Source organism: Rana temporaria, chromosome 3, assembly GCF_905171775.1.
Source record: "Rana temporaria chromosome 3, aRanTem1.1, whole genome shotgun sequence".
NCBI lineage: Eukaryota > Metazoa > Chordata > Amphibia > Anura > Ranidae > Rana > Rana temporaria.
The window spans coordinates 132686112-132703491 of record NC_053491.1 but is presented as its reverse complement, the minus strand read 5'-3'; the positions used below and the strand labels follow the sequence as shown (position 1 = coordinate 132703491).

Here is a 17380-nt window from a genome sequence, read left to right as displayed (position 1 = left end):
AAATGGTGCATACGTTCAGATATCTGTGACCAGGCACAGTTCAGAACATAGCCATATATGCATGTGAAGGTGTTTATGCTCAAAATTGTGTGCTTGTGCAGCTTTCACTAATGCTGGCACCAAATTGACTACTTAAACAGCTGCTGTACATGATTAATGCAGTTTGGTCTACAACATTCCCTGTGTAACCTGTTATCTACTCTTGTGTCTGATCAGCTGCTACTGACCTGGCCTGCCTCTGACTACTCCTGAAATTCGCATGCCAGAAAAGCCAGACTGAGCACTTATTTTGTGAAAACAAGTAGTTATGTCAGATTTGGTATGATGTATGATTTAGTATGCTGTTAAAGGGAGGGAGTATGGTAATTTTTAAATGGGAAAAATCTATCTACAAAATAGATTTGTTTCATATATCATACCTCTGTGAACAATTCCTGAAGATGTTTGGCATAGAATAGCAAGATTTGGGGCCAGATTCACATAGAGATACGACGGTGTATCTCCTGATACACCCTCGTATCTCTGAGTTGTGCCGGTCGTATCTATGCGACTGATTCATAGAATCAGTTATGCATAGATATGCCTAAGATCCGACAGGTGTAACTATGTTACACAGTCACTGGATCTAAGGCTGCAATTCCAGGCCGGCCGCTAGGTGGCGTTTCGGTTTATTTATGCAACGAATATGCAAATGAGGACATACGCCGATTCAGAAACGAACGACCGCCCGGCGTTTTTTTTTTACGTCGTTTGCGTTAGGCTTTTTCCGGAGGATAGTTACCCCTGGGTCTATGAGGCGCAGCCAATGTTAAGTATGGCTGTCGTTCCCGTGACGAAATTTGAATTTTTTACGTCGTTTGCGTAAGTCGTTCGCGCATACGGATGGACGTAATTTACGTAAACGTCGAAACCAATGACGTCCTTGCGACGTCATTTGGAGCAATGCACGCTGGGAACATTTCCGGACGGCGCATGCGCTGTTCAATCGGCACGGGAACGCGCCTGTTTTGAATAGTACACTCCCCCTAGCCACGGAATTTGAATTCCTCCGGGGGATTTACGATACGCCGCCGCAAGTTTTGAGGTAAGTGTTTTGTGAATTACCCACTTGCCTCAAAAACTTGCGGCGGCGGATCTTAAATCAGATAGGTTACGCGGATCTAAAGATCCGCTAACCTATGTGAATCTGGCCCATAGTTTATAGGGCTTGCACTGCTCAGCAGTTAGGTATTTAAAAAAGACCAACTACATTTTTAAAAATACTACTGGCAGCTAATATGATTATTAACATATCATCTATAACTCCCTTGAAAGATATTAGATTACAGGATGTCTAGAAAGAAGGATTTTTCAAAAGGTATATAACAACAAGTATATAGCCACAGCCTAAATGCGGTCAAACAATCAAGGTTACTTTACATTCTTAATAAATGGGCTCCATTATGAAATGTGTTCTGTTTATTGTTTCCCAAATAAACTTTGTATCATTTATAAAACTTCACAGCAGAAATAACAGTGCCTGGATGTAATGGTCACCAATATATTTTCCATGGCATTATATTCATACACCAGCAACAATATGCATGACTAGGTTGTTTAACTGGTATAAAACTTACATTTTATTAAAACATGTAGTTAGAATAGTGTATTTAGAGAAATGTGGACATCTTCCTGATAAAGATCTTCCTCCCAAATAGCTAAAGGCAAATATAACTATAAGTCTGTTGCAGGATTTTTATTGCTAAAATGAAATCCTGGATACAACTAATAATTTTGCATTTGAGTCACCTACTGCTGTCAACCCTTACACCTTAGATTTATGTAACATGAAATGTAAACAGTAAATATATGATCTTACAATTGGCAATGGTACAATTCACAAGGGGATTGTCCTGTTTCTGCCAACATGGGAAGTAAAAGAAGCCAGAAAATGAAGATCAAAGTTTTATTGAGATTGATCTGACTGCAAATGAATAACTGAAAACATAACACAAATAGAACTGACTTTGGACGCCAAAGCCCAAAACACACTTGGGTTATTAGTAATAATAATCTGTTTTGGATATGTTTCACCGGAATAATACTCTAGCTGTGTATACATGTCAAACAAACTCAGATATAATTGCCATAATAAACTTATGCACCTTGACATTATTCTACATAATAAAGTTTTCATGGGGTATAAAAGATTTGAGACTCACTCCATATTTGTAGTCTGCCAAAAAAATGAGATTTCTAAAGAGATTTATTATAATTCACTGCTGGGGGAAAGCCCCTGGATCATCTAAGATTAAGCTGAAAACACATTTTTTCCTTTATATTATCAACTTAAACCTCAAGCACAACACTCTGTTGGAGAGGTGATTATCTCAAAAAAATCTAGAGTAAGGCAAACTCGTGCTTTTGCTGATATAATACTGGTTGACAAGTTCAGACTTATTTTCCACAAACAGTAAATCTGTCATTTATTTCTCAATCTACTCTACATCCACACATATACAGTCATGGCTGACTTAGTAGATAGACTCCCTTGTGGAAATAGCATTTATGCTGTAAGGCACGTGCTCTTGCACCATTTTAGTGTATGGGGAACAGTTATGAGTCGGTAAAAATAAACACATAGCTAGCAGCAACAGTCTCAGGGAAACCTACCTACTTATATTTTGGCCTCCTGGGGCCAGAAAAAAATTGTCATTAGTAAAGAAGAGTAAATAAAATGTTTAATGTTTACACTATATTACATAGAATGTAACTACTATACTACCATTGCTGTAGTAAAGGATAAATCAGGACTGTTTTCCTAAAAGGGGCTTTACAGTTTTAGCAAATGCGTGCCTGATACTTTGCATTGAGTCTTATGCAGGACAGTGAGAGTTGCCAATTGTAGGCCTCCTTGGATATTCAAAACTAGGTTTGCCTAATACCATGACAAATTAAAGCCTTTACACATACTTCCAAAGCCACATGCATAAAACATCTTACTTTAACATTTATCTTTACTACTTTCCTAAATAAAAATGTAATACCCCTTAAAGTGGAGTTCCACCCATAAATATAACATTACATCAGTAGTTTTAAAAAAATGTCATTAGTCCTTTACGAAAAAAAATATTTTTTTTAGATGCCTTCAAAGTGTTGTTGCTAGGCAGAATAGTTAATCTTCCCACTTCCTGCACCTAGGTGCTTAATGCTTCCTAACCTACACCGCACAGACTCCTGGGAATGTAGTGGGTGTAACTTTCCAGGAGTCTGTGCACTCCCCAGTCTGAAAGAATCATGTGACTTGGACAGCACAGGTGCTGAAACCTGATCTGACACTGCTTGTGCAGCACTGAGCATGTGCAAGGCTGAAATTCAGGAAGTCATACAGTCTGGCTTCATGATGCCCACACTTAAGATGGCCCCAGTCAATTTCTATTTTATAAAGTGTCTAAATGCTGTAACAACCTAACAAAACGGACCTTAGTTTACAGACTAACTTTACTAGAATACATTAAACTTGTGTATTACAGGGGTATTTATATTTAAAAAGTGAAATTGTGTCCGGAACTCCGCTTTAAGGTGTTTTTTTTTTTATATTACCTTTTGCAAAACAATGAAAAATATGTTGTTTATGTCCACAGAAACATAAATATACAGTAGTTACTGAATGTTTCCGTGGCCAATTGAAAATTCATAATCACAATTGTATACAGTTTTGGCTTTACTTATATAGCTAATCACTTGTAAATAGGGCAATTGTTTAATATTAGATATAATCATTGAATTATTTGACTTTACTGAACAAGAAGCCAAACATTACAGCACAGAAAAATTATTTTAATATTACCTCTTTAGATTTTTCACTGATGTTTTCTAAGCTGAGTGAATATACAAAATCTTTGCCTCCCACAAACAGTCTTTCTTGATATTCATCCAAATACATAGTACAGAGGTCAAGAACACCATGGGGGCTTTGAAATACTGACGTTCTGTTTAATTTCAAAAGCTCTGAAATATAAACCATAGTAAGAATAAATTATTTTTACATTTATAATGAGTCAGTAAATATGTGCATCAGGGTTTACATTGCATGTTTTAAATACTATTTAAAATTAATTTGATAATCTAAGCAAACAAATCCAACACATTGGTATACATTTTTAAGTATACAAAAGTAAGTAAGCCTTTTACTATTTCTAGGGTAATAGCTGACACGGAAATCCAAAGTAACTTTACAGACAATGCAGATTTTTCAAATAAAATATGTAGATGTTTCATAGAATAATTATGCATTTTTAATATCATAATATATTAACTTTAAATGTTATACTATAGGTATATTACTAGAATATTATCACACATAAAGGCCATGTGGTCCATCTACAGCAGGGGCAGGCAACCTCGGCCCTCCAGCTGTTATTAAACTACAAATCCCATCATGCCTCTGCCTCTAGGAGTCATACCTGTGATTGTCAGGGTCTTTCAATGTCTCATGGGACATGTAGTTTTCAAATGACCTGGAGGGTCAAGGTTGCCTACCCCTGATCTACAGTAATTTCCACACTGATTTTACTATTTTAAGCTTTTGGCCTTTTTTTGGGAGATTCTAAAAATAGACAATGGACAATAAAGCCAACTTTCCTAATCACAAAAACAGGGCTGGTACACACAGGAAAATTAAATCAAAGCAAAGTAAACCATTTTTTAAACATTTACCATTTAAGTGTAAATGTTTTACTTTGGAGATGTGATACAGGAGAAGTATAGCCTTTTTGGCTAGACTTCTCCTATGGATCACATGAATGCAGTACGTTCTGCATTCCTGTGACCCGTTTTCAGCTGACAGCGAGCTTAAATCTGCTGTTGGCTGGTGTCACTGAGCTGGTCCAGGCTTTCAAAAGATCCCATGATCCCAGGTCAGGATCCACCCAGCAGCCTGGATCAGCACCTGGTTCAGACTCTAAGTGATCCACAGAGAGCCTTAGTCTGCCCCTCCTGCCCCTTCCACAGCCTAATGCTTCACTTTGCACTTTGCACTTTGCACTAGAGGGGCACAGCAGAGAGCCAGGAACTGACAGTCCCAGTGTAACAAGCGCCACTGCGCTACTGCTCCTCTCTCTGTGTGGGTGCTTCAGCGCCGTAGTGTGTTCCACTATGGAATGCATACGGCGCTCGTCCTTGTTCATGAGAACTTTGTCTCCTATCCTTAGAAGCTTGGCAAAAGTACAAATGTCTTATAGGCCTCGGCCTAATAGTTCGAACTTGTTCTCCTAAAAACTTTTCTTGGCTAAGGGTTGATGCTATTTCATGGCATCTCCCTTAGTAACCTAATACATCCCTGTATGCTGCAGGTGGTATCATGTAGGGAACCTCTAAACTCTTGTTGCTAGGAGCGACGCATTGGGTTCCTTACTATAATCACGCACATGTAGAGGTGTATTGGAATGTAGTCCTTGAAGCTATATATTTTAATCGCTAAGGTCTGGTCACATGTTGTCATGCTTCCATCCTTAGTAAATCAACGCCCTTCTATATGTGACAGGACGATGATGTAGAGACCCCCCAAACTCCTGTTGCTAGGAGTGACGCCTGGGGCTAATACTGAGTTGTCACATACAGAAGCGCGTTGGGGTCCTTGTATCCGCAGTTGTGATTTACTCCCGTTTCTCCAGTGCTGTTACACCCAGCTCTCGGCACAGAGTTGAGGGGGAGAACTGAGCAATTAGAAGAGACGGCACGGGACAAATGCACCATCGTATTGATGCTGCATTCACCTAGGTGGTTATATTTTCTTTTTTTACAAGTTCCATACTTTTTACCTAGAAAAATGTTTAGAGTGTGATTTTAAATGCTAAATAATCATTTGAATAAGGTAAGGAAGGCAGATATGTATTGCTTGAAGTAGTTTGAGGTAGAAAATCTTATATGTATTAAAACATTCATCTTCCATCAGTATTTTTTTTATCACACATAGGGTGAGATTTACTAAAACTGGTGCACACAGAATCTGATGCAGCTGTGCATAGTAATCAATCAGCTTATTTTATTGTCAAAGCGTAATTGAACAAGTTGAAGTGAGAAGATGATTGGTTACTATGCACAGCTTCACCAGATTCTGGGTGTACAAGTTTTAGTAAATCTCCTCCAATGATACAACACTGAACACTTGTGGCACCCAAGGATGTAACTACATCAATAGCAGTCCATGTAGCTGTTCTGTGGCCCAAGAGCAGGGAAAAATGTGAAAAGTGATCGTACAATTGCTGGGTCATGGGTAAAAGTGATTGTAAAGCCAAGTTTTTTTAATAAAATAAAAAAAGATAGTATACTTACCTGCTCTGTGCAATAGTATTGTACAGAGAAGTTTCTTGCCTCCTCTTTTGGGGTCCTCAGCTGGCACTCTAGGCTCCTTCTTTCAGTTGACCCCATAGCAGTCCATGTGCTGTGGGGGCACTCATGTGGGTGCACCCCCAAGCCAGGCTGTGTGCATCCATAGACACACACAGCAATGGCCCTGTTCCCTCTACAGTATTTGACAGGAGCCTATAGCTTCCACTGCTACCTGAGTTTGCTGTGAGACTAGGAAGTAAAGGGAGAAGACCTGCAGCTGGGACCGCATTGGATAACTGAAACGGCTCCGGTACGTGTTTAGGGTGGGTGGAGGGAACAGTTAGCAGGGAGTTTTTTTTAACTTAAAGGGGTTGTAAAGGATTTTTTTTTCCTAAATAGCTTTCTTTACCTTAGTGCAGTCCTCCTTCACTTACCTCATCCTACGATTTTGCTTTTAAATGTCCTTATTTCTTCTGAGAAATGCTCACTTCCTGTTCTTCTGTCTGTAACTCCACACAGTAATGCAAGGCTTTCTCCCTGGTGTGGAGAAATGCTCATGAGGGTGGAGGGGGCGAGCAGGCAAATCAAGACACTCTCTACTTTGCAGATAGAGAAAGGAGCTGTGTGTTAGTGGGCGTCCTAACACTCCTGCTCGCCCCCTCCCTCCTCAAGAGGCGTTGTCCACACAAGGAAGAAAGCCTTGCATTACGGTGGTAAATTACAGACAGAAGAACAGGAAGTGAGTATTTCTCAGACGAAATAAGGACATTTAAAAGCAAAATCAAAGGATGAGGTAAGTGAAGGAGGACTGCACTAAGGTAAAGGAAGCTATTTAGGAAAAAAAAAATTCTTTACAACCCCTTTAACCACTTGCTGACTGTATAACTTACATATACAGTGGCAAAGGGGCATGGATTCACAGAAGCACGTAACTAGTACGTGATCCAACACTTCCTGGTCTAAAGTGTGCATGCGTGCCACCAGCGGCACACTCCTGCTGTGATTATACGCAGCGAGAGGTGATTGGCGGGTACCACAGACTCAATGTCCGCCGATCCTTTAGTACAGAGGGAGAATGATGGTCTGCCTATATAAACAAGACAGATCACCGTTCTTTCAGTAGAGAAGGCAAAAATCCTGTGTTCCTGGAAAGCAGAGACATGGATCCATGCCTTCCCCTAGTACAGGCACCTTTTCCACAGTAAGAAAACACCAGCTAGGCACACAGTTAACCCTTTGATCACCCCTGATGTTAACCCCTTTCCAGGAATGTCATTAGCACAGTGACGGTGCATATTTTTTAGCACTGATTACTGTTCTACAAAAAGTGTCCACACTCCTGCTATAGGGCTGCTTTCACACTGAGGCGATTTGCAGGCACTATAGCGCTAAAAATATCACCTGCAAAGCGCCCAAGGGATGGTAAAAAAAAATCCTGCTGGTCGCATCTTTGCAGCGCTGTAGGAGCGGTGTACACAGTACTTTTATTGTCCAGTCACAGGTAGGGTGGAATTGAATATAGGATAGAGAGATAAGAACTTTTCACAGTTTATAGTGCAATCTGTGGTCCAATAGGGGAACATTTTCCTCATCTCCTGATAATATTCCATCACTACTGAAAGTGAGAAGAAATATCCACGGTAGACATAGACTGCATTAAATATATGCATATTTAATTGGTACGGGAGGAACTAGTGTGCTTGTCAGTTTTTATATTTTTTTGCTATCTGAGTCCCTTTAGGGCATTATACATTACTTTTTGCCTAGGTGACAATGCAAACAGAGGGATAGGATGGGAGAAGAACATTTTCAGGGAAGTTTAAAAAAAAACTAAAATATCTGACAGAAGACATACCCTTCCCAGCAAAAACTGAAAACAAAGTTTATGCTAGAGGTACATTTTAACTGTAGTGTGGCCTTTACAAAAGGTCAAGAAGCTGACTGTGATGTCCTCAAGTGGTACCCGTATTGCAGGACTAGTTATACACTATTACAAATCTCTATAATAATAGCAGGTAAAACAGTTAATATCTATGATGTTTCAGACATGTATTTTGCTTTGCCTCAAGTTTAGCAAGTTCTTGCTTTAAATTTAAACATTCATGTGAACGTTTTGTCTATAGGTAAATGTCTCAATTCGGTTTAGGGAGAATCTTATTCCGCTTGAAATTTTATCACAGATACCTACAATAGAATTGCAGCAACATAATTGTGACTCCTTCCTAGACCCAGTTATGCATCAGACAGGCAGATCTAAATGACAGAATATTCCCTTGTACTGAATCGAGTATTTCAAACATGCAAACCAGTGAGAAAATTAGTGCTGGTTTAGGTAAATTTAAATGTTGAATTCAACCAAACAACCAAATTATGGGTACAAGTTTATGGTTTGAGTAGCATAATACTGTATACAGTTTCTACAACTTCAGTACCAAAGTAGCCTTGTCATAGTCCCAGGCTTCATTACCCTCCATTCCTCTTTATACCATCACCACAGAAACTGAAAAGCTAAGCCATAGAGTGAATTTCAGCATTCTCTGTCTTCTACAATAAAAAAGATCCATCACAATAATGAAGCCGCGTACACATGATCATTTTTCGGGTTGTAAAAAACTATGTTTTTCAGGCTCTAGAAAAAACTATGTTTTTTTCCAACTTGATCATTATAACGGCCTTGCCTACACACGATCGTGAAAAAAAAATGCTCTAGCAAAGCGCTGTGACGTACAACACGTACGACGGCACTATAAAGGGGAAGTTCCATTGGGATGACGCCACCCTTGGGACTGCTTTAGCTGATTTTGTGTTAGTAAAAGACGATTCTCTCTTTTCTGTCTGTTACAGCGTGATGAATGTGCTTACTCCATTACGAACGGTAGTTTTACCAGAACGAGCGCTCCCATCTCATAACTTGCTTCTGAGCATGCACGGATTTTTCATGTCGTTAAAGCCCACACACGACCATTTTTTACAACCCGAAAAACGACAACGTTGAAAGCGTCGTTAAAAAATAGAGCATGTTCGAATTTCTTTTTGCCCATTTTTTAGAACCCGAAAAATGCTCTGAAGCCCACACACGATCGTTTTTAATGACATTAAAAAAAAGTCATTTTTTAAAACCCGAAAAATTATTGTGTACGCGGCTTGAGACTTACAAAATGACTGCAACAGGTGAAGAAGAGGGAAAGTGAAACGTAGCACATATCTCACTTTAGGAGATGGAAGAAACTGACGGCCAGTGCACTTTGCCCACATTCCCAAAACTAAAATATCAAATTTGGGTGCACTGACCCCTGAGTTAATTGATCCATTCTAAGCAAATTAAGTAATGAATGTTTTTATTACTCAGCTTAATGTGAACTAAATAGTTTTAATATTGCAATAAAAAATGTATGAATTACATAACCTTTGGAAATGCTGAGTATGTTAATGAAAGAGCTGTGTCCAAACAAAACAAGCTGTACTAGCAGTTCTACTCAATTTAATGTCTCATTTCCTAGTTATATTATTGTAAATGTATCTCTACAATACCTAAGCGACTGTTCAGTGCTGTATTCCTTTTTCAATTCAATTCTTTCCACATGTCATTTCAAGAGACCTTTATTCAACCTAATCACGTATTTTCACTTGATTGGCAAGGTTAATACCATGAGCTATAAATTCCATATGCATAGTAGGTCAAACGATGAGTTTACTTTCTCTTTGAGCTTTTTGGAAAAAAAATGCTTCCATATTGGTAATATAGATACAATCACCTTTGGTTCACATATAATTTAGCTGTGAAGTTTCAGTAAAAAAATATGCACTAGAAAAAAAAATCAGTTCTCTTGTTTAGAATGTGTTAACTGGACATTCAGAATCAGTACATAATGTAGACCTTTAATAAAAGAGAAAAAAAAACTGTACAAACTTTCCAGACATTTTTATTTTGGCAATCCGTTTGGCAATTATTTTTATTTTCCCAACATGTCAAGAGTAACAACATTGTAGTTTGAATATACTTTCTGAATTTTTAACAAAGTAACAGTTTAACCTAACTCTATTTATTTATCATCTATCACACCTTACAAGGAATCTCTTCATAAGTCAGCTTCACTTAAATGTTTTTCTGGACTTTCTGGGTCTTGTCTTTCTCTGTTATTTTGTAACAAGGTCCTGTTCCCTGATTGTAGGGAGTCATTTCCCAATCAAATAAAAGGGTCTCAGTTGCTAGAAGGTCACATTAATTCAGCAGAGGTTGTGAAAAGAATCAGGCTTTCCACTTGCCAAAGAGAAAATGAGACCACATGAAATAGATTGAGGGCTGTTGGTATGGACTGTGGTATGTTTATTTGTTGAGTCTCTGGAAAGAAACATTGTTATATTGTGGCAACTGACTTATAAAGTCTAATCCATGCTGTTCTTATATAAATCTGAAAAAAAAAATCTACTGGTGTCTGTGAAGATTTTCCTTTAAGTGGGTCAGGACTACAAATATATTAGATTTAATGCATGCATACTTCCTCTGCCACCCTGTCACTGCTGTTATTTTTCGGTATCACTTACCAATGTTCCATATTTATTTCTCAGTGCAGCTTTGTTATATGGAACCTCTCTCTGTTTTTGCTGGCAGCAATTAGTACATTTGGGCTAGACTCGCATGTCTTATATAAAGTGTGCCATGTCAGCCCTACCTCACTATGACAACCTAGTGCGGCCATAAGGGAGTAGGCTGAGCACTGAAAAACACAGATGTTCCAGCACTGGTAGTTCCAGAAACTGTTACAGGGAACATTTTAGACACATGTCATTTGCAAATCTTGGCTGCCTAACTGCTAAAACTGGAAAATTTCTGCCATGGGTGTACTTTTTCCATATGGGCAGATGAATCCTTCTGCCTCATGACATACCAGTTTTCATTTATTTGTAACCCTCCCTCATCCAAACCTAAACAAACATGCTGATGGTGGATTTTAAAAATACATTCTGCACTACCACTCCTATGTTAATGTTTGCAGCCAGTTTCACATTCACAATAATCTATGCGGTATATGTAATAAAAAGAAAGGTTACTTTTGAATCCAGCTGTCATAAGTGTCATTATATAAAAAATGCTTTTTAGACACACCAGATTTAATTATTAATAAAAGATAACATGTAATATTACAACATTTCATAAACATTCAAGTAGCTTTTCAAAGCAGGCAAATAATTCATACAACGTGCATACAATAACTTAACAATATAGGATAGCGTACAACATAAAACTGTTGCAAAGTCTGCTAAGTATTTCTATAATGTAATTGTTTCTTTAAGAGAATATGTATTCTTCCCTGTGCTTGAGTCTGGGTGTACCCTTCTTATATATTAAATTGGCCATGTTTGCATGGGGTCACTTGGTATGTTAACGCATATCCATAATTGAAGAGTCTCTTCAATTACCTTTCTGGCAGCCCATTTGTGGAAACACCATTTCTTTACTACTCCCTGACTGCTGCAGTTATTCTACATTTCTGGATGTTTGGAATATCTGCTCCCCGCTCCATGCTATAATTTCTTCCACTGGCTTATACATCACTACAGTATATATGAACAGGTTAGAGGAAGCACTGCATGTGGTGGGGAAAGCAGCTATTTGACCTATATGATTTGTTGAATACTTGCAGCTGCTGGGGAGCAGTGAAGATGTGTCATTTCAGCAAATGGACTACTAAAGGTAAAAAAAAGCCTCTTCGGAGGGGGCGTGACTACCGCACTGATAGATGGATGTCTGAGAGTACAGCTCCTCCGCCATCCCAGTAATAACAGCTTTTAGAGGTGACCCAGTACAGCTGACAAGGCCACAGAGTGTCCCGCAGACAAGAGAGAGGAAGGATGCCTCCAACAAGAAGAAGCTGCCACACCTCTTCCTCCCCTCGAAGTGGCCAAACCACAATCATCAGCTTCCAACAAGGGCTCCTCTGGCTCTGCAAACAGCCCTCCAAAGCCTGGAGCTTCAAAAGCTTCCTAGCCACGTTCACATGCAATATCAACACCCATGTCACAGCGCCCTGCAAAAAGCAAACCAAGGCTGTCGTCGGGTGCATCTCCTATTGAGGTAAGCCTTAGCTGCAATACCTCTAACACCACTCAGGACATAGCTGACACATTCAGCTCTTTCCCTGCCACAAACCAGTCTGTCTCAGAAGCAACCCTGAAAGACATGCTAGTGTATCTTACATGCTGATCCCATGAAATCTGTTACCAATTTCAAAAAAGAGATACAGGAGCTGTGATCATAATGAGCATAACATCTGTCCACCCATGCAAAAACTAATAAAGTCCATCCATGAATAAGGACTCTTCAGATGTTGATATACAAAGCTAATGTGAAATCCACCACCGTTATGGAAAGAATTCTTTCTTACCAGAGCTCTGTGATCCCCTGTGACAGAGGATCCAGAGAAGCATGCAATGTAACACAGCCTGTTTCCAAAAGCACCCAAGACTTGCTACACCACTAGTCAACACACTCCGTAGATGGTCAGATCCGTGACTCCTTCCTAAAATGGTATAATCCCTTGTTACAACATACACTATATTGTCAAGAGTTTAGGCGACATCTTCCTGTACACGCACATTAATTTTAATGGAATTCCAGTCTGAGTCTGTAGGGTTCATAATTAGTGTTGCTCACGAATATTCGTATTGCGAATATTCGGCTCGAATATGGCATATTCGAGTATTCGCGATATATTTCGAATTTCGCAGTGAATATTCGCTATTCCGAATATTCAAATTTTTTTCAATTTTATTTTTAGAACAGATCACATCCTAGAGATCTCCATCGACGTCTAAAAGCATTGCTGGTATGATTAGAGACCTTGGGCCGAGTAGCCGAAGCAATCATTTTATCTTGCCGAAAAATCGCAATGCGATTATTCGGCAATCGGAATATCGCGCGATTATTTTCTCCGCCCTTCTTTTGCATCAGAGCCAATCAGAGGGCTCCTACCGCAGTTGTCGAAATTCCGCAATAAATATCGCATTCGCATTTTGCGAAATTTCGATAAAATATCACGAATATTCTGAGCCAATCAGAGGGCTCCTACCGCAGTTGTCGAAATTCCGCAATAAATATCGCATTCGCATTTTGCGAAATTTCGATAAAATATCACGAATATTCTGAGCCAATCAGAGTGCTCCTACCGCAGTTGTCGAAATTTCGCAATTATTTTCGCATTCGCAATAGCGAAATTTCGCAAACATTTCATTTCGATAAAATATCATGAATATTCGAATTTAGCGAATATTTCTCGAATATTCGGCTATATATTCGTGATATATCGCGAAATCGAATATGGCGTATTCTGCTCAACACTATTCATAATTGAGTTTGCCCACCTTTTGCAGCTATACCAGCTTCAAATCTACTGGTACGGCTGTCCAGAATGTTTAGGCGTGTTTCAATGGGAGTGTTTGACTATTCTTCCAGAAGTGCATTTGTGAGGTCAGGCACTGATGTTAAACAAGATGGCCTGGTTTGCAATCTCCGCTGTAATTCATCCCAAAGGTGTTCTATTGGGTTGAGGTCGGGACTCTGTGCAGGGTAGTCAAGTTCCTCCACCCCAAATGCTCTCATCCATTTCTTTATGGACCTTGATTGTGCACTGGTGTGCAGTCATGTTGAACAGGAAGGGGCAATCCCCAAACTGTTCTCACAAAGTTGGGAACATGAAATTGTCCAAAATGTCTTGGTATGCTGATGCCTTAAGAGTTCCCTTCACTAAAGTTAAGTGGCAAAGTCCAACCCCTGAAAAACAGCGTCACTCCTCAATTCCCCTTCCACCAAATGAGTTGGACCATTTCACAAAGCAAGGTCCATAACGACATGGCTATTGCAATAATCTGCTGTACATTTTTGGTGTATTCTATGTTTCAGACTTAAATAGTTCAGTTAAAATACCATACATAGTGCTACTTGATCTGCCATCATTATCAGATAGTAAGTAGGTTTTCTTTTGAGGTCTTAATTGGTTGGTAACGAAAATTTATCATATCCACTTTAATACATGTATAGTATTTGTCTGGTTAAGTGCAGCCACAATTATACATTCCAAACATTCTTTACATTTGCCAAGAAGTATTAAGGAAAACCAAAGGTTTACTTATCATTTTAACAGTTGCTGATCTATGCAATCATAGCACAAATGTTGCTTTAGTGCTATGTCCTTTTATTATGGGTTATCTAAGGTAAATTCAAAAGGATAGAAAAGAAAGTAGAAATAAGGCAATATTTTTCTTTAAATACTGTATTATGTATATAAGTTAATGTTCATAGGTTAAGCAGTCACCCTTAAACCATATGACATTTTTGTGAATTTATAAGGAAAGTCCATAAACCTGTGTATTATATGGTTGAATTTGCAGAAACAAAATTTGTTTCTACATGATAGCAGAGGTACTAAACAAAGAATGACATTATCATACTCAGACTGGAGTTCCTTTACACCTGGAGACCATCTTGGTATATAATTTGTGATTGTTCCTCCGTAATGTAAGAAAGATGCACAGGGTTATCACAAATGTTCAGTAGGTTATAATTATAAGGTTATTATTCAATTATTTTGATATATTATATAATATGTATTTGTTTATTTTATTAAGGGTATGAAGTTTACAATGCAGGTTTCTAAGAAATGTAACAGAAAAAAGAGATATGAGAATCCTACTTGTAATGCCCTGTACACAGGATCGGAATTTCCAATGAAAAAAGTCAGATGGGATTTTTTCATTGGATATTCCAACCGTGCGTGGGCCCCATCGGACTATTTTTGTCGGAGTTTAGAAATAGAACATGTTTTATTTTTTTCCGATGAAAAAAAATCCTATCGGAAATTACGATCACCTGTGTGGAACTCCGACGGAGAAAAAAAACGTGCATGCTCAGAATCAAGTTGACGCATGCTCGGAAGCATTGAACTTAATTTTTCCCGGCTCGTCGTTGTGTTTTATGTCACCGCATTTTGGATGGTTGGAATTTGGTCTGACAGTGTGTATGCAAAACAGCTTGAACGGAATTCCGACGGAAAATTTCATCAGATTTTATCCCATCAGAAAGTCTGATCGTGTTTACAGGGCATTAAGGTTAAGAATCTTAAAAAAAAAAAAAAACAGGAAACATTGAAAAAAGTTCAATAAATAACAACCATATATTATACATTATTATACAGGATTTATATAGAGTCAACAGTTTATGCATATTTGCCAAAGTTGATCAGAAATGTACATGCATTCAATATTTAGGTAGGAACTTGGGGCCAAATCCTCAGCCAGCGGGCGTAACGTAATTTTTCCTATTTAAGTTACACCGCCGCAAAATTTCTACCTAAGTGCCCGATCCACAAAGCACTTACCTAGAAATTTTGAGCGGTGTAACTTAAATCCGGCCGTACTGCGCATGCTCGTGACATCATTTTCCCGACGTGCATAGCGCGAAATTACGTTACGTCGGGCTTTGTGGATTGCGATGGGACAATAAAGTTGCGTTGGGTAAAAAAAAAGATACGGCGCCAAAAATTTTTTTTTAATTTAAAAAAAAATCGCGTCGCTAGCAAGAAAGGTCTGTTTTTACAAGGTGTAAACAGTTTACACTTTGTAAAAGCAGCCCTAATTTTGCGTTTGCAAAATAAAACTGACGGAGAAAAAACGAAGCGTAAAAGCTTCGTGGATCTCCGTAAGTCCTAATTTGCATACCCGAGGCGGCATTTCGATGCAAAATGCCCCCAGTGGCGGATGCGGTACTGCATCCTAAGATCCGACAGTGTAATTCAATTACACATGTCGGATCTTCGTCCTAACTATGGGAAACTGATTCTGTGGATCAGTTCCATAGTTAGGACCAGGGATACGACGGAGTAACAGCAGTTACTCCGTCGTATCTCTTTTGAGGATTAGGCCCTAACTAACTAACTTGTTTTAAACCTAGAGGAGCAAATATTACTAAAGCATCCTGAAGAATAAATGGATCAGATACATAAAAAGTATAAGTTAGGAATAAGAAAATGTATTAAAAAACTAGAAGGGCTGGTATTCACAGCAAGGCAGAATGTGAAGTATACATAAACATAGAGGTTGATTTACTAAGGCTGGAGAGTGAAAAATCTGGTGCAGATATGCATGGTAGCCAATGAGCTACTAACTTCAGTTTGCTCAAATAAGCTTTGACAAAAAATAAACCTGGAAGCTGATTGGTTTCTATGTGCAGCTGCACCAGATTTTGATCTCAAAATATCTGGTTTACTATTGCTAAATGTGCCTTTTTGCTTAGGCAGCCAATACATTCATACTTTGTTTGTTCAATCAGTGGGTTGAGCGAATATAATGATCTGATTCCCCCATCTACACATTCAATGTGGATGGGGGAATCCTCCCACTGTGCTATTGATTTCTGACAGCGGGGAAGGCCATCAAAATACAAGGGTCCTTGCTGCTGGCTTTAGCCTGTGGCACTAATTGGTCAGGAAAAAACAGACAGGTTGGTTGTAAAGAAGTCAATTGGTAATCTGACTTCTGTATAACCAGGGTGACCATACATTGATCAAAATGTGCCCAATCCCTGCTGAACCAGACACATTTTGATTTGCTTCTGCTTTAGTGTGAAATATGAATTTTAGTGATAGGTCCACTATAAATGCAACTAATCAGAATGTATTCTGTTGATCAGCTCAGAAAATAATATAAGTATGCTTAATAGTTACCATGGGTTGCTATTATATAGGGAAACATGTTTAAAGCTTAGTTGTTATAGTAAAAGTTATACTTAAAGTAATACTAAAGTCTATTTTTTTTTAATTAAAAATAACAAACATGGTATACTTACCTGCTTTGTGCAGTAGATTTGCACAGAGCAGCCCTGATCCTCATTTTCTTGCCCCCACTGCAAGCAGATTGATATGGGTCATCTGAGCCGAGCCACATATCCCTGTGTCCATTCACATGCCCCGCCCCCTTGCTCTCCTCATTGGCTTACTGACTTTTATTGACAGCAGCGTAAGCCAATGGCAACACGCTGCTGTCTCAGTCAATGAGGAGGGGCAGCCTGAGACAA

At 38.8% G+C, this 17380-nt stretch overlaps 1 protein-coding gene across 1 annotated transcript in view; it reads right to left on the bottom strand.

The window, feature by feature from the left end:
* SEMA3E (semaphorin 3E) overlaps positions 1-17380 on the bottom strand; it is a 185187-nt gene that overhangs the window by 72129 nt on the left and 95678 nt on the right. The window contains exon 2 of the mRNA XM_040343439.1: positions 3830-3990. Coding sequence (XP_040199373.1) covers positions 3830-3990 — 161 coding nt within the window. The remainder of the gene's footprint in view (positions 1-3829; positions 3991-17380) is intronic.